This window comes from Portunus trituberculatus, chromosome 48, assembly GCF_017591435.1.
Source record: "Portunus trituberculatus isolate SZX2019 chromosome 48, ASM1759143v1, whole genome shotgun sequence".
Lineage (NCBI taxonomy): Eukaryota > Metazoa > Arthropoda > Malacostraca > Decapoda > Portunidae > Portunus > Portunus trituberculatus.
This window is the reverse complement of record NC_059302.1, coordinates 28,276,407-28,299,448: the sequence shown is the minus strand read 5'-3', so window position 1 is coordinate 28,299,448 and position 23,042 is coordinate 28,276,407. Positions and strand designations below refer to the sequence as shown.

The 23,042-nt window shown below is 40.1% G+C and overlaps 2 protein-coding genes across 5 annotated transcripts in view; one reads left to right on the top strand and one right to left on the bottom strand.

The window, feature by feature from the left end:
• LOC123498760 (serine-rich adhesin for platelets-like) overlaps positions 1-7,072 on the top strand; it is a 28,669-nt gene extending 21,597 nt beyond the window's left edge. For all 4 annotated transcript variants that reach the window (XM_045246171.1, XM_045246174.1, XM_045246173.1 and 1 more), the window contains 3 exons: positions 533-701; positions 940-1,138; positions 1,771-7,072. In XM_045246171.1, coding sequence (XP_045102106.1) covers positions 533-701; positions 940-1,138; positions 1,771-2,671 — 1,269 coding nt within the window. In that variant the 3' untranslated portion in view covers positions 2,672-7,072. The remainder of the gene's footprint in view (positions 1-532; positions 702-939; positions 1,139-1,770) is intronic.
• A 329-nt stretch (positions 7,073-7,401) lies between these two features.
• Positions 7,402-15,925, bottom strand: LOC123498765. The gene is made up of 6 exons (XM_045246181.1): positions 15,763-15,925; positions 12,131-12,282; positions 9,531-9,711; positions 9,236-9,374; positions 8,934-9,024; positions 7,402-8,772 (listed from the first exon to the last, which is right to left on the bottom strand). Exons 2-6 carry the CDS (start codon positions 12,280-12,282, stop codon positions 8,682-8,684), a joined length of 654 nt encoding a protein of 217 aa, XP_045102116.1. The 5' UTR covers positions 15,763-15,925; the 3' UTR covers positions 7,402-8,681.
• Positions 15,926-23,042: the final 7,117 nt, after the last annotated feature.

Here is a 23,042-nt window from a genome sequence, read left to right as displayed (position 1 = left end):
TTTTTACCTTTTGCTAGTTCTTTGTAAATTAATTTTTCACAACTTCTCTTTCTGAACAAAAAAATTTGAATGTTGTTATGTATCATCATCTTCATTTGTTTGGCAACCCTCTATGGCTTGAACAACCACTTCAATACTTTCCTGTTTTTCATCCATTCTTTTCTTATGCTCAAACTACGTAGCTACCTTGGCCTGGCTTTCCTCAATATATCACTGATGCGGTCAATTTCTGCAGTAGTGGATGAATGATACCAAGATATATTTGAATTTTATCATAATAATTGTTGTAGTTGTTCTTAGATATTGAGTACCCAATAGTACTTCTTTATGTGTGTTTGTTTGTAAATATGTCTGTCTGTCTTAATGTTAAGTCATGTCTTTGTTTACTTCCTGTGCTTATTATTTAGTGGAATATATTAAATAATTGGTACTTTGCCAAATGATGTAGTATGGGCTGGTGATATGAATGATATAATTAGGCAGTATAATGGGAAAGATAGTTTTGGGACCAATCGTCTTGGGTGTGTTGCAGTGTGGATGGTACTGGGGGCCCATAAGTGGGGAGGCAGCAGAGAAGGTATTAGCCAATGAACCAGATGGATCCTTCATAGTGAGAGATTCTTCTGACCACCACTACATCTTCTCCCTCACCTTCAAACTCAATGGCTTCATCAGGCATGTCAGAATTGAGCATGACCAAGGTAAGGCAAGAAGTCAAAGCAAATGAATTTTATTGATATTGATTTTTACTGATATTTTATAACCTGGAATATAGAGAATATTTTGTTGTTTTTATATTTATGCCTCATTACATTTTCTGTTGGATAATTCTTTGATGAAATGTGACCCTTTTACTTTAACAAAGAGTTTTTAAGGCATTGTGAAGATTTTGTGTATGCCTGGTTTTACTTTATAATCTACAACCTGTACTTTTTGCAGGCAACTTCAGCTTTGGAGGATTCACAAAGTTCAAGAGCCAGACCATTGTGGAATTCATAGAAAATGCTGTTGAACATTCGCGCAGCGGACGGTATCTGTTCTTCCTTCACCGGAGGCCAGTTCTGGGTCCTATGAGGGTGCAGCTTCTCCACCCTGTCTCCAGATTTAAGCACATTCAAAGTCTCCAACATCTTTGTCGGTATGATATAAATGCTTTTTAAGACATTATAGCTGTAATTTTTTAACAAAAATGTCATGAAGATAGATGGATTGTGTGCAGTTGTCAGTCTTTTATTGGTGCTAAATGCTAATGAGGCAATGCAAGGACATTGTGAGGTAAAGTCCATTATTGAAAGGTAAAGTGTTGCATTGTGTGTGTGTGTGTGTGTGTGTAAGATTCGCTATCTCATGCCTCCCAGCTGTGGTCAGTGCACCTGGGCATCTCTTTCACTGCTATCCTAGTTCTGTCTACTGTATGTATGACACTACAATGTGTTAAGGTAACAATAATTTGGTGTTGTAACTCTTGAGGCCAAACAGAGGATCATAAGTTATGGTGTTTGCAACTGAACAGCCCATATAATTTCCTTTGATTTTGTAATTTCATGAATGTAGCAAATCATCATAATTACTAAACACCCATATTTTAACCACATTCCTCACACTATGCCATTTTGGAAAGAAGCTTCCATATTGTATACCTAAAGTGTGACATCCTACAAGTATAGGTCATTTCCAAGACAAAAAACTAGATCAAAGAAAGCTTCTGCTACCTACATGAAGACACTACTTATATAGATATATATTTATAACATTGTTATCTTCTTTCAGGTTTGTGATAGTAAAGCATGTTCGTCGGGACCTAATCAGTGAGCTCCCCTTACCTCAGCGGCTGAAAGACTACCTTTGCTCTCCCCACTACTATTCAGAGAGAGTTGAACAGTGCATGGCAGCAGCAGCTGCTGCTGCATCTGATAATGAGGACAGTGCTTCTTCTGGAGCTACTGATGAAGGAAATGGTGTTCCCAGTCAGGTGCTTCATCCTTCACTAGGAGAATTAGATGACAACCTTCCTGTTCTGCCTGGTCTCATGCCAAGTTTTCCCGGCGTACCTCAGCCTGTGATGGACCGTGCCTCCCAGACCTCCCAGGCCACCTCCCCCAATCCCCCACTGTCCAGCCAGGACCAGCCACTTGACAATATTCACACCTGTAGTCTTCAGGAAACTGACTCGACCCACACTGTAAGCAGCACACTCCAAGACGCAGACCACCTCACCAGCAGCACAGCACAATCTTTTTCCGAACCCAACCACCATGCAGTGATTCCCTCAGTCAGAGTTGATGAAAATTCTAGAACAGCTACAACCACTTACTCCCCAACCTGTTGCTCACCTGCACATGTGGAGCCTGAGACTTACCCTGCATGCTCACAGGTGACCCAAACCAGCCAGGCTCATACTGCCAGTGCCTCACCTGCCCCACAGGGTAACCTTGCCTTTGCCCACCAACACACGACCAGTGCCAGTGGGCACCTCTCACTCAACTCCTCAACGAGTGATGTGCAGGACAATACAAGTTCACTTAATGATAGAACACTAACATTAAGTGAGAGTAGTCCCAGTGATGCAGATAGGATTATTGCCAATGCAACAGTCTCTAGAGAATATTTTAGGATCAATCCATGCAGAGGTTTGGATGATCATGTATTTGAAGACTTGGGAGGTGTATGAAATCAATTAGTCTGCTGAATAGTATCTAATAACTAATTTTGAAGTGCTGTGAATCTAATTTAAGGTTAGCTACTTAGGCTGCCATGTTCCTCTGTCAATTAATATTTGTTTCCAATTTTGATGGAACTTAATTTAGAATTTATTTACAAATTTATTTATTTATTGGCAAGTAGAGTATTTATAACTAATGTTTTATTTTGTCAAAGCAACCAAAGACATCAGAATTTTATTAGCAAAAATCTTTTACCCAAATAGAAGGTGCAAGACAGACAGTTTTGCAGATCTCTTAAATACCCTATATATATTTTTCCTTAGTTTTAAACGTACCTCTTGTACATTTTCTCTTTATTGATATAATTTATGCATAGTGCCATGCAGAATGAGAATCAGACCAATAAAGTTTCACTGCATATTGTTTTTGACAGTAATACAAAATCATGTGTTTCTACTTTGTTGAGTCTTGTTATTTCTAACTACATGAAACAAGACACTTACAGAGAATGTTGCTGTGGAACATTGTAGCCTATTATGACTGCTCAGTTCCTTTCAATCATCATAACACAATTAATTACAGTAAGATGTTGCTTGCATTTTGTAACTTGTTATTATTTATATATTTTGGCCAGTTGCATTAGAATTGTGATTGTGGTTTTTGAGATGTTTGCCTCATTTCCCTGAAGGAAGTGTTTATAAAAGTGTTTTTGGCCTCAGTTTAGACATGTAGTGAGCTATGTTATCTCATGGCATCTATGCAAGCAGAAGTTTGCCAGTACACTCACTTTTCAGTGTCAATGGTTCTGGTTGGAATCTAGACCACTTAGGAAATGGGAGTTTTTGTTGCAATTTTCACTAAAAATTATTGATGCCTGTCAACTTCTTGCTCACAGTTTGCTGCACTTTAGAACCCTATTCCTTAAAACAGGATTCATTTACTAGTCACAGCACAAGACACACAACTTAACCACTAGAGAGCAAATGCCAGGATTAGCTTAATAGGTTTCAGCCACGACAGACCAAACCATATATGCTGCAAAAGCTCATCGACTTGATTAGTACAGAACACCCACCTGTAAACTGATCTCTTTCTTCCAGCTTTCATTGCACAGCAAGGGAGACATAAATTACATTAACTTTATTCTTAACACTTATTTGTATAGAAGCCACACAAAAATTGTCACGCAGAATAATGTACACGTTAAGTTTATTGGGACATGGACAATTAATTGTACAGTACTAGTAACCCGAACTGATGTTAGAGATTGGCGGGATGCTCAAGTCTCTGCCCTTACCTTGCAGGTTTTAACATTCTTGGTCTAACATCCATTTGGGAAAATAATTTGCTCAGGATTCCCAGTGATTCATCCTTACCTGTTATCTGTCTGGAGAGCAATTCTGAAACACTTGATTTCCCACATCAAAAAAATTATAAATAAGAATAAAGTCATGGAGCCTTTGAACTGGATTCTTTGCCTGTCCAGTGCCAGTATATACTAGGCAGATGCATCAGATGTGTGTGAGGAACAAGTTTGGAGTTTGAATATCACTCAGCCCAGTTCAGTGGGTATCCATTTTGTCTTTAACTGAAATTCTCTCTTTCTTCAGTCTGAATGACACCTTCCCATCCTGTGCAGACTGAGAAATGGGCTTGTAATGATGGTAAGAAAATGTTGGTACCTAACAAAATTTTTACACTTCATTAAATTTGCTCATTACATATGGGAAACTGAATTACTTTGGTCAGTAAGAGTGTTCCAGAGTTGGGATCCAGGCATCTCCATAAGAACTGTCTGTTGCACTTCATGATAAGTCCATAGTAGGTCTGTTCCCCTCGTTGTTAAACCATACTTTATATGCTTATATGTCTTAGGGAGAAATTTTGAAGTGTTTTCTTGCAGAGCAGCACAGTGATATGCCTGTTATCTTGTTAAATGTTTAATTAGTGACAGGACTTTGTTAGCAATGGTTCAGGGCAGAGTTTGTGCTGCTGCTCAAGAAGAGGCCTCAACATGCAGCCCTCAACAACGTGTTAACATTGTGATATGGGATTTCTCTAGTGTGTCTCAACATTGCCTAAGTGACATGTGGATGAGGTTGAGTTAGGGCCCACTAGTACTTAATCCAGCAACAGAATAGTGCTATATTAGCAGTGTTTTATCAGGAAAGTCTGGATGAATAGTAACTATTGATTAAAAGCGAACCAAAATGTGCCGTGTGTTGTATACGAGGCTAATGACAGGTGGTGTTCAGTGGTTGAGTCTCAGTAACTACTGATGGTAAGTTTCTAGATGAATAACATAATTATAGTAAGTTAAGCAGGCTTGAATCCTACTTTCCTATTCAGCTTGTAGTTGCCAATGCAACTTTTAAAAATACTGACAACTGCATTACAGTCATATATTTCAATTAGTCTACAGGTCCTTTCATCTTGCCTCAGCCGGCAACATCTAGTGGTTTGTAGATAATCACTTCCACATAGATTGCCTTTCTAGGCACATCATATTTTGCTCTGAATTCAGTAGAACCACCCAATATAGAAAACTAAATGAACTGAAAAAAGGTAGCCTAGAAATGCTTGTTGAAAAATTTTGGTGGCTACGGTCACACATGGGCACTTAGTATGTTTTGAATGAGCTGACTTTGCAGTGGGTATGGCAAGTGAATTCTCAAATCAAATTATGGAAAGGAAACATAAACAGAGGAAGCACCACAAATTGTCAGTATTAAGTAACTGTTTTGATACATGTAGTTTATGCCGAGTGGATTAAATATTACCAAAGAAACAAAAAGATGTATATCAGAACTTTGTAGATATAATTGGATACCATTGCTCATTTATATATTCTGCCACTGGACACATTTTTTATTCTATATTTTGTGGGATGTGAGGTTGAAGAAATGGTAGTAGTGTGGGAGAATGTCTGCACCTCAGCCATGTAATAATGCAGACCCTCTTGAAATGTGATTTTTTTTACTGCTTTGGTCTTCATGCAGGGATATATGGCTGAGGAGAAAGAAGTAGCTTTCAATACTTATTGTTAGTTTTCATGTATGAGGTAAACTTGAAACAGACTGAATATTTTTTCATAGTGTCTCTATTTTGCATTGAAGCATGGTAAAGTAACAATCTCTCTCAGAGTGACCAGGTTTTATTTGTATTTCTAGGAGAGAGAGAGAGAGAGGGAGAGAATGAGTGGGGACAGAAGCTTTGGAAGTATCACAAGGTCTCTCATGTAACAGCTCAAGTTGTTGCATTTGTTGGTTCAGTAGAAAGCTGCACTTGTTTCTGTGCCTCACAGCATAGAAATTCATCCCACAGCCTCATAATAATAACAATAATAAATAACAATAATAATATTAATAATAATATTAATGATAATAATATTACAGTAATAATAAATAGTAATAATTATGATAGAACACAAAGAGTTTTTGGTAATGGTGTGTTTTGGCATGTTTAGTAATAATAGGTTGAAGTGCTTGTGTGCCAGTCACTCGTCACAGTCTTGTTCCAAGCCACCAGGGGTCAGTTCATGCAGCAGCATAATACTTCTGGACTTTTCTATTTTATGTATTTTCATTTCTTATGTTGTTGATTTTTTTTTTCAATGTTACCTCTGCTTCAGATCTGGAACATGCAGTTTCAGTCTCAAGTTAGTTTGGTGTACCACTTTGACACCTACAGTACAGTACAGTAATCCTGGTGTAATAACTCCCATGTGCTTGTCAATAATACCTGGTAGCTATTCTTAAAGTAGTCTAGAGTCCTTCCTTCCAAAGCTTACACTGTCCATTTGTATGAAGGTAATGAGCCCTTCTTAGATCACTTTGCAGAAGCAGCAGCTCATCAGTAGAGTGATTCTGGCTGTCTAGTTCCACTCCATAGCCTCAAATCAGAGGCAGTGAAAGGGGAATTAGAAGGCAGCCACAAGGTCACTGTATGATGCTCATGTCTGTATTTGTGCACAAAGGAAGGCAAACAGCAATACTTGCTCACATCAACATGACAGGCAGCCCTACTTCAGTAAATGTAAGACTGGCACCATGTACCAAGACAGGTAATAAATCCATTATGTGATCATGGCTTGTCATGGCTCATGGCACATGCTGTGCTCAAAAGTGTAAAAGACTAACAGTGGTGTGTGGTTGTCATATTCTTAACTGAATGGTAGCTTGTTTGGTATGAGCCATAAACTGGAGTATGTGAGCTATACAAGCAACTGTGACAGTCATTAATGACCCCAGTATAGCACTAACACTGAGACACGTTTTCTGCCCTGCTGTTGTTGTTGTTAACCTGTAAGAAGTCGTCCTGTGTCCAGCAAAGCTCGACACACCCCCTCCATCACCCGCTCCAAGAGCAGAATTTTGTGTAACCCACCAAATACAGATATCATGCCACTACCAGATTTTCAAATGTCCTGCTGTTAGTTGGGTTTGTAAAGCCACTACATGATGTAGGCACACCTTTCAGTGCCAAAGCTAATAGCTGATGCAATGTACATGCCAGAAAACTGTTTGGAATATTTTGTAAACTTTGAAAGTTATTCAGATGAATGAGTGATAAAGTTGAGGTGAGAAGGTTGACTGTGTTCATGAGTGCTGTAGTATTAGTGTTGAAAGAAAGAGCAACACGAGTTCAATGTTTAGTTAAAGCTTGTGTAACAATAGGAGATTGTGTTGACTGAAGAAAAGTGTGGATAGGGGAGATATCAACTCACTGGAAAACACACTTACTTACAACACATTTATTCAGACATTCAACACATAATCCAGGGACATGCTACCCCCAGGGCATCCTTCACACATGCCCTGAGTTCCAAGCTTTGTAGGACCTTGCACTGTGTAAATAAATAATCATATATGTACGTATATGTACTACATCAATTTTCTTGAAACGAACTTCATGAGTCCAGGAACTCAGTGCATAACTATAAGCCTTAGCCTGCTAAGGCCTGGCATGGCCCTGCTAACTAACCCAAAGGGCATTCATTACAAAAATTATAATAGTACGTACATTTAAGACATGCTTTTTTCTGATTTTAGACTTAGTTTATATAAACTTGTAGATTAGAGACTGGCACCAATTGCCAAAATACTTTAGTAGCGAGTTTACACTGGAAGGACTGGTAAGGTGGCATTGTGAGACATGTCTATGTGCATCATTGATTGTCAACCTATATAGTAAAAGAAAACCCTCACAAATACCTAGAAAATTTATAGTTTAGGATTTCTATATTGGTTAATGACAGGAAAGACTTTTTGGTCAGTTCACCTCAAGCCAAAGCCTAGAGAAGAGACAGTAACTTTACTCCATTTTAGTGACTTGCATATTGCTGAATGCTGGATACTTTCCTGGACAGTTGTGCTCATATGGCAATGATAATAATGTTCATAATGTGCTTTAGTAGTTTTTTGAGCATGTCCAATGAAGCACCCAGTAATCTTAGTGCAACCACTCTTTACAGGTGTACTGTTCTAGATAGCACAGAGGTGCCCTGTTCTCAACTGCATTGCATACTGGTAGTTACTTGTGTGTATACAGTAGACGTGATCAACAGACATAGACAAATTTTTGATATCCCTTTCTGCCATGGTCTCACTACTTTTACTTATCACTAAGATGAAGAAAAGAGGCTAATTGGACATAATCTACTCAAGCTTATTCAAGAGAATGGTATGCATAAGACTCCTCAAAGTGGTCAATGCATAATCTGCAGCATGTTTTTGAGGAAAGAAAGTTCCTTTAGGTACGATTATGATGTAGTATATAATATGTTGAATTTACCTTCTATACACCTTGGTTATGATTGTGACTCCCCCTTGTGTAAAAGGAGAGAGAGAGAGAGAGAAGCTAAAATCCATACAGGTTTTTTTAAACTGTTGTTAACGTTAGTATGATAAATACGTAGTTCAAATTTTAAAGACTTCATTCACTCTGAGTAACAGAGGCAACTTTCGCCCGGTTGACACACAAATATAGAGCTGCTGCGCAGCCCTCACAGTCCCAGATTTAGGATAGAGTTTCGACCTCATTCTGCTGTGACGGTGGGTGGTGGATGCTTTCAGAGTCCACGGGTGGCAGGTTCACTGATGTAATGCGCCTGCAGGGGAAACATTCATTGTGTTTCTGTATTCTACAAAGGATACTTACACATGAAACGCAACACATGAGGTCTCCGTTGGCATAATGTTTAGCAGTGTGACAATAATCATGAATATTCTACAGTGACGCATTGTTCCCCATGACAGGTAGCACACTCACCTGATGCCGTCAGCTACCGCTGTGTCAATTTCATCCATGTTATAGAAGAGTGAGCCCAGGATACGGCTGAATGACACAGCCATGCGTTGGTCTGCAAGACAGGTGACATAATGAATATACCATGTTTTGAGAGCGGAAAAAAATAAGGGTTATTTTTTGCTACGTCGCTGTGCCTCAGATTTTATTTTATTTTTTTATTATTTGTTTATTTATTTTATTTATTTATTTTTTTTTTATTTATTTATTTATTTATTTATTTTTTTTTTTTTTTTTTTTTCGTATATCGCTGTCAAGACACTTACGGAGATCTTGCAGGCTGGCCACCGTCCTGGAGGAGTTGGCAGCGGTGGCGACTCTGTCCACAGTCTTGACCATAGTGGTGCCAGCCGAGGCGGTGTGGTTCTGTACCCTGTTCCTCACGCCCTTCACCACAATCACGACCTGCGTCCACAAACGAGAGGAAAAACATAAACGCATTTTCACAATCAGTACCTCTCAATACGAGGAATCATAATAACGTGATGTCTTGGCAGCCTTAATTAATGTCGTGGTTACAGAAGGTTTGGAAGAAAATAGTATTGTGACACTTATACTGACCTGCTCGCCGCCATCGTTCACTGCTTTGCTGACAGTATCGGACACCTGTTTGATGGTATCTGGCAGATCCTTCACTCTCGCCACCACGAAGTCTCCCAGGTCATCAATGATTTCACCAAAGGCGGTGGTCATCTTGGCTGCCGCCTCATCCATTGCATTCACTGTCTCCGATGTTAAGACTCTGCATATAGGCGAGCGGGAGACAAAGAGCATCAGAGCATCACAAATTACGTATAAGAACGGCGGGAAATGGTCACAAATACTGAAACTCTTGATGATTAGTTTCATCCACAAACACACATTCTTGATAATAGTTCTTCGTCAAAAAAGTGATAGTTTTCATGTGGTAGGAACTTAAGTCGTTTTAAGATCTAAGAACGATAATATCATATGAATTGCCATGACAATGATAACGATCGCATTGCTTCATTACATTAGAAAAAAAATCGTTACAATTGTTGGGTGCGGCCATGCTCACCGGCCTCCACCCTTCCAGTTACACCTCACACGTCAGACACTCTAAGTAATGTCAAATCACGTCATGGCATGTCATACTTCTCCACCCTCACGTGATGTTCTCTTACAACATTGTGCGAGAAACAGACCTAACAATCACCTTAATTTTACGCATGTGTTGAGTACCGAATGAGTTACACTTCGTCAGTGACCTGTGTTAAGCTTCTGAGCACCTATGCGCTACTGAATCAAGCAAAATAGTCGATAATAGAGAGCAAAAGAGGCTTTGGAAAAAGAAAGGTACAATTATCAGCAGACTGCATTGTCAACGGGTAAAACTCTCCCACCATTCCATTCATGTCGTGCAAATAAAGCATTCACTCTTCACATCACCGTAGCGCGTCTATTGCCCTCAGAAAAAAAAGTACCAATGTTTCCAGGAAAGGAATATTGTGCAATTACTAATTATACACATCATGCTTCCATTCTTGTCATCGGCAGCAAACAAGTTTAATTTACTTTTCCTATCCTCATTAAGCGACCAGTGAAACAGTAAATAACTGATCAAATAAAGAAGTAAATAAGCGCCTTTAGAAGTCTCCTTGACAGTGGTGGTGTCAGAAGTGTGGTACGTATACACACTGCCCACCAGTAATGTATTCAATAAGGATTGCTTGGGCAGCCTGTCTTTAAAAGGTCGTCACTCTGTCGAACTTATCCACCAAATGTTCTTCATGCAGAGTCTATACGTTGTTGTTGTTGTTGTTGCGACGCCTGAATTCAATACCCAGAAAGATTTACGAAGTGATGAATTTTTATCGTCTTATAATGATGATGAGTGAAAATTTGTTTCTCTACCAATAAAAGCTACATAAAATCTACCTCTATAATCATGCGCTATATACTGTACATATACTAGCTTCAAATGATTTACTTTTATTAAGCTTGATTCGAATCGCTCGACATGAAGGTTCAAAGTTTCAATGAGTCTCATCAATTAACACAATAGTATAGATAATGTACGTGTTTGTTTGCTATATATTTTAAACATCAATATATTAAGTTAAGAATAAAGAGTGCCATAGAGTAAGGTAAACCATAGAAACAAGCAAAGCAAAGAAGCAAATGAAGTGAATAGTGAATACATTGTTGTGGGTCTAACACCGTAGCATTGCAGTTAACTATGTGTGTTTGTGGTGCCCGGCTGTGTTGTGGCTTTGTGAGATGCAATCCAGTGTTTTCAACGTAACAATTTGAAAGCTTTCACCTTCAGTGCATTGCCCGAAGGAGGAAGTGCCGCTCTTGAATGAGGAATCAAGAATAGAGCATTGAGAGAGAGTTAATAAAAGGGAATTTAGATGTTGCCGGTGGTGGACAAAACTGAAGCAGCATCTTTTACTCGGATTAAGGTATGTGCGTTGAATACTCTCTCTCTCTCTCTCTCTCTCTCTCTCTCTCTCTCTCTCTAGGGAGTTTGCGATGGAACCCAATGTCCGTCTTTTTTTTCAAGATCGGTGTTTATTATTCAGAATTTTTGTCTCCATGGAAGTACACGTAACTCCTTGCATCATCTCCCTCAGAAACTTGTGGTTTAGTCTTGTAGAGGCTGTGAAGGTGAAGGCTCATGTCATTGTTTACGTAGGGGTTTCAACAGCAGTCTCTAGGCTATCATGCATCTACTTGCATACCATTGTATATGCACTTGCTAAAGCCACTGTCGTTAAATATGTTTTGTGAGATTGCTCCCGCATATGAAGGTTTCACGTCATTAGATGGCTGTACATAACCAGTTAATTAAACACACACACACACACACACACACACACACGCGTACCTTTCTCTCTCTCTCTCTCTCTCTCTCTCTCTCTCTCTCTCTCTCTCTCTCTCTCTCAGCAATAATACAAACATTATATGTTCGTACTTAATTCATCAATGATTGAATAAGCTAATTTACAACTTTTGTTTTAATTTTCACGGTCATGGAAGTCTTAATCAATACATCCGAACATTTACTCAAGTCAGCAAAGTCAACAAAGGTTTTCGTCCGGTTGGTGCACCAACTTAAGTCCAGTTAAATCTACTCTGCTGTTTACCTACTGTGCCTTGCCCTTCCACGGTGTCAGCGTCAAAGATTCGAGACTTACGCTTCCACGATGTCCTCAATGGGATGGGGCGTCTGGGTGGCAGGATGGCGGTGCTCGGCAGGCAGCTTGGAGCCATCTCGGCCTGTCTCCTCTAAAGGCGCCGCCACAACCGCCACCACCACTCCGGCCACAAGCAATATCCGCGGCAACATCTGCAATCAAACATCCAATGACAGTGAGTCAGTGACTGGCGGCAGAGGACCCATTCTTTATGCAGTGGTATTGTCACTACTTTTAATTACACACTAATTATGAGATAACATTGTTGTGGCGGTACATGAGTAAATACCTCGGGATTTCTATGTATGTAAGGATACAATGTAAGACTTATGACATGAAGGACTTCCTGTAGTCGTAAAACAGTTACTCTTGTGTTTTGTGTGTTGCGCCTTGTTTGTTTAGAAACTCGGTGTGTTTTGGTTGGATGATGAGTATAATATGCGTTGTAGTACTGTAATTCTGTAAGGAACAGAAAAAAAAGTATTTATCGTGTGTGTGTGTGTGTGTGTGTGTGTGAACATAATGCAGTGTATATTTTATATGTTCATGCTGAATCACTGTGTGTGTGTGTGTGTGTGTGTGTGTGTGTGTGTGTGTGTGTAAACACTTAACATAATACAAAGTATATTCGTAACTCCATGCTGAATCACTGTGTGTGTGTGTGTGTGTGTGTGTGTGTGTGTGTGTAAACACTTAACATAATGCAAAGTATACTCGTAACTTCATGCTGAATCACTGTGTGTGTGTGTGTGTGTGTGTGTGTGTGTGTGTGTGTGTGTGTGTGTGTGTGTGTGTGTGTTTACGAGCGGGCGTGTACCAGTCTGACTCGTGAGAGGGCCATAAGTTAGGGACATGGAGAAGGAAAGAAAGCGTGGTGTGTTCGGAGGGTTGGTTGGCTTGTCACGTGCATTCACTCCGGTGGCTCCCTTCTTCCTCTAACTTGCAGCTCACTCACTCGCCCTCACCAGCCCGTTCACTCCTTTCACACTTCCTCAAACAAGTTACTCTCAATCGCAACGTAAATATATACAGTACATACATTGAGCCGGACCTAAGAAGAGATACTGTATAGCTCCTCGTGTTTCCTGTGAGATGCCTACTGACTTGATGTTTAGAGAAAGTACGCATGTGCACGTGGTTCCATTGCACGCAGGCAGAGTTTAGGGTTCATAAGGGAAAACTACATATTATATTGCATTGTTGAAGTCATGTGGGTCAGGGGCGGAGGATCACACTGCTATGCTCTGAAGACGAGGCTGCCGCGGCTAGATTCTTGAAGTGCCTCGTTGCATGAATCATTTACGCCATCTTAAGTTGTGGGTTGACTTTTACTCATCCTTTTATGGAGCCAAAAAAATATTCGCTTTATTTGCTATATATATTTTTCTTTCACTTTTTTTTTCCTTTTTTCCCTCGTCTTCAAGTGGCTTAAGCTGGAACGAGGTGGTATCAGTTTTCTCCACTCGCAGGCATGTTGTGAATGCGTCATGAGGATGCATGGTGGTGTGTGTGTTTGGTGGAAGTGTCCGGCGATGTGCATTGTGGGGGTTACTCTCTCAACCAAATCTCGCAGGCATGTCTCCCGCGGCCTCTCTTGACGAGTTTATTGACCTCCCTCATTTTTTTTTTTTTTTCTCTCTCTTTCTCTGTTCTTCAATCCCAGAAATTTCAGTATTATTCTCTTCTTCCTCTTCTATCTTTTTCTTCTTTCTTTTTCTTTTCTTCTCTTTTCTTCTCTCTTCTTCTTCTTCTTCTTCATCTACATCTACATCTACATCTTCATCTTTATCTTCTTCAACTACTACTACTACTACTACTACTACTACTACTACTACTACTACTACTACTACTACTACTACAATCACCACCATTATAGCAACGTGGCTCCATTCACCAGTCATGTTTCCTGCACCATCACCTAACCTAGCCTTTTCTCCACCACAATACTCGTACTACAATCATTCGACTTCCTTCTGAATTACGCAAGAGAAGCACGCCATGACGTCTCCTTGGGAACAGAACACTAACTCACCACTCATTAGAAGTCGTGTGACACTTTCTCCCTCGTGGTGGAAGAAGACGAGGAGAAGGAGAAGGAGAAGGAGGAGGAGGAGGAGGAAGGGACGCTGTGGTATAGAGGTGCTAAACAGTTAAGACTACACTGCGCCGCTTCACACACACACACACACACACACACACACACACACACACACACACACACAGGGATGCAAACAGGTATTGAGGAACTGAGAGATTTTAACCTTGCCAGTCACACCTGTTGGTTTAATCTTTTTTTTTTTTCTCTCCTCCCCCTCTTTTTCCTCCTCCTCCTCCTTTTCCTAGTCACGTTCTAAGGTTTAAACCAGCATTCTCTCTCTCTCTCTCTCTCTCTCTCTCTCTCTCTCTCTCTCTCTCTCTCTCTCTCTGTGTGTGTGTGTGTGTGTGTGTGTGTGTGTGTGTGTGTGTGTGTGTGTGTGTGTGTGTGTGTGTGTGTGTGTGTGTGTGTATACTTGCTTTCTCACTTCTACTTTTCCTTCCTACGTGCTTCGCTTTCTTTTACTCTCTCTCTCTCTCTCTCTCTCTCTCTCTCTCTCTCTCTCTCTCTCTCTCTCTCTCTCTCTCTCTCTCTCTCTCTCTCTCTCAGTTCTGTTTACTTGTTTTGTTTCTGGAAATCAGACAAGCGCGGATCACAACCGATATCCGTTATCTGTTTGTTTGTTTGTTTATTTATTTATTTAATTATTTTATTACTTTACTAATACCCTGGACGTTAATTGATTGACACTGGCTGGGCATAGAATATTTGATTAATTACCTATAATCTCTCTCTCTCTCTCTCTCTCTCTCTCTCTCTCTCTCTCTCTCTCTCTCTCTCTCTCTCTCTCTCTCTCTTACTTTGTTTTTTTGTTACCACAGATCCGGTTACGTTAATGAGGACCCCTTAGAACACCTCCCCCCCCACAAGCGGTCCACATCCTCTCCTCTCCCTTCACTCTAAAGTCAAGGGCGTGTCTTCACCTGTACATTTACATTAGTCGAGGCTTATCACTAGAAAGTTCCTGAATCCCTCTTGATAGTTGAAGTCGCTTTGTTTTCTAAGGAAGGTGACAATGCGGATTGCTATCTTGTGTTTCTGCTATTTTTATGCACGTGTTTATTACTAGAACATTCCTGTGTTCCTGCTGGTGGGTTTTTTTTTTTTTTTTTCAAGTTGAAGTCACTCCCTGTATCAAAAGAGGTACAAAGTTTTCCCACTGCTCAATATTATGAAGAGGCGTTTCTCAGTATTATATTTGTGTATTTGTCCATTAGTTCCTTCAGATTCTAATTTCTTTTATAGACGAGTCTTTCTTTCCCCATTACTATAAAAAAAAGAGCGTATGTCAATATTCTTTGCTGTACTATGTGAGCATTGGTTAAGGCTATTGTCAGTAGTAAATTCATGAGTTCCTCCAATTACTTGGCTCGTTGAAGTCACTCGCTCTCGCAGGGAGGTGAAAACTCTACGTAGCGAGAGAGAGTCCAAAACGTTGCATGAGTACGTAATGCGCTGCAGCAACACCGCAAAACAGTGCCACCACTGAGAAATAGTTACGTTAAGTTGTGGGATATACCCACCACCAGTGACTTACTTCACTCAGCAGAGCAAGGGAGGTGTACAGGTAACCAACCGATGGTGTGGAGTAGCAACAATTGCACGTCCTCTCGCAGTACGCTTTGCCGTCACACTGAGGTGATCTCGCCGCGGTTCCGGGGTGAGGATCGAGACTTGCGAGTCCCCGCCTCCACGCCCCTCCACCCCACCTGTTCCCTGTTCCCTTTTCACTGCCAGGCGCCAGCAGACTTTCCCTCAGCACATACCTGTGAAATGGATATCCTTACTTTTTTCTACTTTACCGCAACGTTGAATGAAGAGAAAGGAGATATCGGTGAATAATTACTTCAAGATCTGACTGAAAACAACATATAATTAAGGAAATAACATAATAAATGTTCTTACAATAGATACATCTTTACTCCTACATCACTGCAATGCTGAATGAAGAGAAAGGTGATATCATTGATGAATTACATGAAGACGAGTGAAAACAGCGTCCGGTTGAGGAAGCTTGAAAATTGGCATTCCAATGTGAATGGGAAACATGAATAAGCTCTTTTTTTTTTAATCTTATTCATTGTTCCTGTTTAATCATAAATTAATTTTCTTAGGCAATGCCGTATAGCTTTGACAACAGCACGTCTCGCATGGTTAAGGTGAGCGCAAGGTGACCAGCAGGAGTCACCGCTACGCGTCAGGGTGAAGGTTACGGCAGCGCCTGGCGGGCGGGAGAGCTGCTTTCTCTGGGGTAATATTTACCGCCTGTAAGGATACCCAAGGTGCCCAGACGGCTGTCCTCCGCCCCGCACTGCAGGTTCAGATGAGCTACACAGGATAGGAGGCGAAGCGTGGAAAGTCTAGATTATGTAACAAAGAACTTTCTAAGAGTTAAACGTATAATATCACCGGAATTATCTCGAGTCATTATTCGCGTTCCGGCAGTCATCATGGAAACTTGTCTTTCAACACGGGGAAAAAGTATGATGGTAGCAATGCCCCGGCGCTGGATATTTTCACCACGGTGTGGTTGCCTGGCCTGAGTTTTCACCGTTTCGTCATCATATACACATTGACTTACCTGTCCTCCTCGCGCGTCTTAGCATCCCAGCAGAGGGCGTCGCTATTAGGCTGTCATTGCTTCACCTGCTGCTTGAATGTTCCATTGTGTCCTTCCAACATCACTCATTTTCTAATCCACTGACTGATGGTTTACTCACTCACTCACTAATTGATTAATTCAGTAACTGCTTAACCACTTAACCAACTCACTTATTTCAATATAAAACCTACAAGACCAGTAAGCAGGTACATAAAAAAAAAAAATTAACAAGAAAAAAAAGAAAGAAAGATCATGAATAAAAAAAGAAAAAAATGTTTACCCGTGACCGCAATGACCGGCGCAACCCTCCTCTGAGCACCATTGGGCGAGCCTTGCCGCAACAACAACTCACTGCTGCTGCTGCTGTTGCTGCTACAATGCCCGCGGCGACCCATTGACCTGGGTAGCGCCTACTTCTTTCCAGGAAAATATGTTCTGCGTGCCTTCATGTGTGCCTTGGAGAGACGTTGCTTTTTAGTGTTTGTATTGTGATTGTATTTTTCTTACATTTTGGTTGTGCTGATAGTTGTTGTTTATTTTCATGTTCATTTGTTCGATTTATCTATATACTTATTTATTTATTTCTTTATTTTTATCTTTTTTATTTATTTCTTTATTTTATTTATTTCTTTCTTTATTTTTGTTTTATTTATTTATTATTTTTTTTTGCGAGAGAAGTTTTGGCTAAGGGCAGTAGAGAGATTGAGGTGAAAATGGGCTTATTTAAGGTTGCAATACCCCCAGAAAGTACAATGAATAGGGTTGGTTATCTTGAATTATGTGATGTGTCTTGCAACCTCCTCCCTCCTGAAGGGGTTCAAGTCATGAATAAAAGAAAACATAGGAGTAGGCAAAGAGTTCCACAATTTACTAGTAAACATGACGAAATATTGAGAAGATTGGTTAATTCTCTTGCATTAGTGAGGTGGACAGAATAGTGGTGATAAAGTATCAGGCCTTGTGCAGCGGGGGAATGCACGCAGTTAGGAAAAACAGGTGAGCAGTTATCATGAAAATAGCGATGGAACATGGTAAGAGATACCATATTGTGGAGAAGAAAGACTGAAGACAATCAGTTTGAGAAGATTTGATAAGAGAAAATGCGCCTGCATCTGCTGCTACTGCTGGTTGTGCTAGTAAAATACTAATAGTATCATGAAATGTATTTCTTTTGTGTTACAGACATATGAACACTTAAGTTAGACAATAAACTTTTAAGTCGAGGAGTATAAGAGAGTATGATAAGATTAGATAAATAAATTACAACTTATGGAGGCTCAAATGAATCTATACTCAAATTTGTAAGTTTTGTTTTGAAGGAGGATATAACGCTTTCTTCACGCGGTGATTGAGAAATGGTGGATCAGAGGGTTGGACTCTTCATTTTGGTACTTACATACGTAACGCTGGATCAGAAGGGTGACTTTTTTTTTCCACCCAGCACTTGTTTGATGGTGGATTAAAAAGGTGAAGTGAAATCATCTCCATCTCATGAGCCGTGCAGGGATCAGATAGGTGGCTGTGGAGAGATGTGGACAAAGGTTCTACACATTGTCTTATTATGTTCCTTGGGTGTGTGCGTGTTAAAAGCTTATTTTCGCTGTCTGGAGGGTGTACAGGTGTGTCCTTGATTCAAGTAAGATAAGAACAGTTTAGACCACCTTGACGTGATGGCTTCCCGTTAGTTAGTACGTGTGTAATATTTTCTATTTGCTTGATATACTTTTGTCTGTGTAACGTTTAATTTGCATGGTCTTTTGATTTTATTTTCTATTTAATTATAGTTTATTCTTTCATTGACATATACTACTTATTTTTTTTTCTATAAGCGTATCTTGTACCGTACCACTCGCAAGTTGTTGTTGTTGTTGTTGTTATTTTTATTACAAAACAGACAACTTAATCATATCTTCTATACCCATAAAACCAAATTGCTACACTGGGAATTTGTAGACATCTGTTTTATTTATTTATTTATTATTATTATTATTTTTTTTTTTCATTACAAAACAGACAACTTAAGCATATCTTCTCTACCCACAAAACCAAATCACCACACTGGATAGCCTTGGTAACTTGTAGACATCTGTTTGTGCATCATTTAATTTATATTCTGTAAAAAAATTGTTATCTGTTTGAATTTCAGTACAGTATTTCAATATTTATAAACTTCATTTATTTGTGTTGTCTATAAACGCATTCTTGTAGTACACTCCTCGCGTTCTTCGTTGATACTTAACAGAAAATACACCTCAATCTTACCTTCACCCACAAAACCAAGTAACCACACTGGATAGCCTTGTTCATTTACGTGCGGGTTATGGAGTCACATTCTAAGCCTCCGTAATCCAGGCCATTGCGTAAACCTAACAACTCATTACGTGATTACAGCTAATTGGCGCCACATTAACGAGCCTCGGTAAGAAATAATGTGTTTTTCTGCGGCGACAACAATACTGAGAATAATGAACAGTGACCGTGAAGTGGGGGATAAAAAGATCTTCCTGCTTCATTATACAACCTCCCGACGTATGGTATCAGGCCGTCTGCACACTCCTATACTAATGACAGGACACACGGAAAGAGAGAGAGAGAGGGAGAGAGAGAGAGAGAGAGAGAGAGAGAGAGAGAGAGAGAGAGAGAGAGATTCTGTATGGATACTTTAGGGTTGTGGACATGAAGATTAAGTAAATAATTGAAAGGCATATAATAAAAAAAAGCAAGAGAGAGAGAGAGAGAGAGAGAGAGAGAGAGAGAGAGAGAGAGAGAGAGAGAGAGAGAGAGAGAGAGAGAGAGATTCTGTATGGATACTTTAGGGTTGTGGATATGAAGATTAAGAATAAAAAAATTGAAAGGAATAAAATAAATAAAGAAAAGCAAGATCAAGAACATGATAAACGATTAGGAACAGCAACACAAAATTATAAACTAAGTAACAAAAATAAAGACAAGGACAAGAGAGAGAGAGAGAGAGAGAGAGAGAGAGAGAGAGAGAGAGAGTCGTGTATATTTAAATAGAAGGAAGGAAGGAAGGAAGGAAGGAAGGTACGTGTGCGGTGTTTATCAATATATATATGTGACGGTAGCCTATTAATTCACGTCGTCCTTAAGTGCTGGTTTCCCGCAGGCTCTACAGTACTCCTCTGATTTGCTAATGCTACTATACATTTCAGCGGTGGACAAACGGTGTTTTTTTGCAGATATCTCCTAAACGAATCGTTGGATGAGTATGATATTTCAACACACTACCTTGAACATCCGTTCGTAAATTATGGTTAACATACTACAGTGTTATGTGTTATGTGAGGAGTTTACTGAGTGATATTACGTCCTACGGATTCTATCCTTCTCTCTGTACCTTCATCTCCAGTTTCCTTTCCGATCGTTCTATTGCTGCTGTAGTAGACGGTCACTGTTCTTCCCCTAAAACTATCAACAGTGGTGTTCCACAGGGTTCTGTCCTATCACCCACTCTCTTTCTATTATTCATCAATGATCTCCTAAATCTGACTCAATGCCCTATCCACTCCTATGCTGATGATACCACCCTGCATTATTCAACAGCGTTCAACAGACGCCCAACCCAACAACAATTAAATGACTCAAGGCGAGATGCTATAGGACGCCTAACTTCTGATCTTTCACTTGTTTCTGATTGGGGCAGAGAAAACCTGGTTTTGTTCAATGCCTCAAAAACTCAATTTCTACAACTATCTACTCGACATAACCTTCCAGACAACTATCCTCTCTTCTTCAATAACACTCAACTTCCCCTCTCCTCTACATTAAACACACTCGGTCTATCCTTCACTAAAAATCTAAACTGGAAATTTCACATCTCTACTCTTGCTAAATCAGCTTCCAAGAAGTTAGGTGTCCTATGGCGTCTTCGTCCATTTTCTCTCCCTCCCAGCTGCTTGCTCTGTACAAGGGCCTTATCCGCCCGTGTATGGAGTATGGCTCTCATGTCTGGGGATCCACACACAGCTTTACTAAACAAGGTGGAATCTAAAGCTTTTCGTCTTATCAACTCTTCTCCTCTAACTGACTGTCTTGATTCTTTAAGTCACCGCCGCAATGTTGCATCTTTATCTGTCTTCTACCGCTGTTTTCATGCTGTCTGCTCTTCTGAACTTGCTAACTGCATGCCTTCCCCTCCTGCGGCCTCGCTGCACAAGACTCTCTACTTCTTCTCATCCCTATTCTGTCCATCTTCCTAATGCAAGAGTTAACCAGTATCTTCACTCCTTCATTCCCTACACTGGTAAACTCTGGAACTCTCTACCTGTGTCTGTATTTCCACCTGCCTATGACTTAAACTCTTTCAAAAGAGGAGTGTCAAGACACCTCTTACGTTAACTGGACCCTCCTTTTAGAATTTTCTGTTTTTTCTCTTTCTACTTTTCTTTTAACAGGGCCTGGCAACCAGCGGGATTTTTTTTTTTTCCAACACTGTGTTTGCCCTTGGCCAGTGCCCTTGTAATGTAAAAAAAAAAAAAAAAAAAAAAAAAATCCAGTTATCATATCAAAGGTGTTATACAGAATTGGACGAGTGTGGGGTACTCGTCTAACCCCTCCACCACCACCACCACCCTGAAGAACCCCCAGACCACTCCTTCTCTTTCCCAGTATCGCATGACCCTCTTCCCCGCTTCCCTCTTCACCCCCTATTCACACCATCAGCCTTCCACCTTTGATTTTTTTCCCCCTATTGTAATTACATACGTATAGGTATAATAGTTACATACGTCAGTATGTACATACATATCATACATTAATTATATTATTTAATACAATTGCTGGTATATGTGGACATGAAAACCAGAGTGGGTCAAACGACCGTGAAAGCAATATCTAATTCCGCTGTTAATGGCCGTATAGCTGGATAATAAGCAACGTATCTAACAATAAAATAATATTATATATAAACTGGACCACTTTTTATGATCAATAGGTAGACAGTACGCAATAAGAGTATCAACTTTTCCTAACAGTAGAAGGTCCAGGTCACAGGTAATTCCAGCACATCAGGTTCACATGGTTGACCATAACGACTGCAAACATGGCTCTTCTATATACTACACGTAAACGTGCTGTTGTACAGTAATAATCAACGTGAACCACTTCTTGCCTTCATGAAATTGTACCATACTCGTTAATAATCATATCTATACATACACACTTACAGAACATTATAATGTATAAATACAGTGGTGGGAGAAGTAGGGAGGGACACAGGAGTGAGGGAGGCGAGGAGCTAGGGAGAGGAGAGGGCGAGAACTTCCGAGACGGGGGAGACGTAGTAGTGGTTAGGAATGGTTTGGGTGGGTGTGTGGGGGGGCCACACTTTCATTCGAATGCATCAACATGATTCGTCGGCTTTATGTTATTTTTTACGAGTAAACTCCTCACATAGCACATGTAGTATGTTAACCATAAATTACGAACGGATGTTCAAGGTAGTGTGTTGAAATATCATACTCATCCAACGATTCGTTTAGAAGATATCTGCAAAAACACCGTTTGTCCACCGCTGAAATGTATGGTAGGTTGTGTGTAACATTGCTAGCAGTGACTCAGAGTTACGGCTGTGTACTTCAATGTATTCTTCACGACTGTATTTAAGGCTACTTGGATTATTTACTCGCTTTTCATCGTTTCTCCCCTCCCCCCACCCCCGTGTTTGTTGTGGAGTTTTGTTAAACCAAAACACCCTTGAAAACCTTGGTAACTTGTATTGTTCTCTCATCACGACTGTATTTAGGGCTACTTAGAAATTATTTACTCGCTTTTTATCGCATTTTTTCCCGTGTTTGTTGTGGAGTTTTGTTGAACCATCATAAAAACCACAAAACACGCTTGAAAACCTGGATAACTTGTAAAAGACCTTGAAAACCTTGGTAACTTGTACAAGATCTAGAAAACTCTGGTAACTTGTACAAAACCTAGAAAACCCTGATAACTTGTAAAAAAAACTTGAAAACCCTGGTAACTTGTATGAGTCTCGTAAAAGCAATCAGGACAAGACCTACACACTGTTATGTAGGAATAAGAGCACCAAGACTGAGGAAAATTACAAAAGCACAGTGGAAGTGAGTGCAGAAGGTTACTAGACTTCTGACTACAAATGTACAAGGGCGCTTTCTCGCTCACCTCATGCAGGCGCCCTCATGCATAGCCTACTGACGAGTGAAGCAGGGAAAAGGGTCATGTGG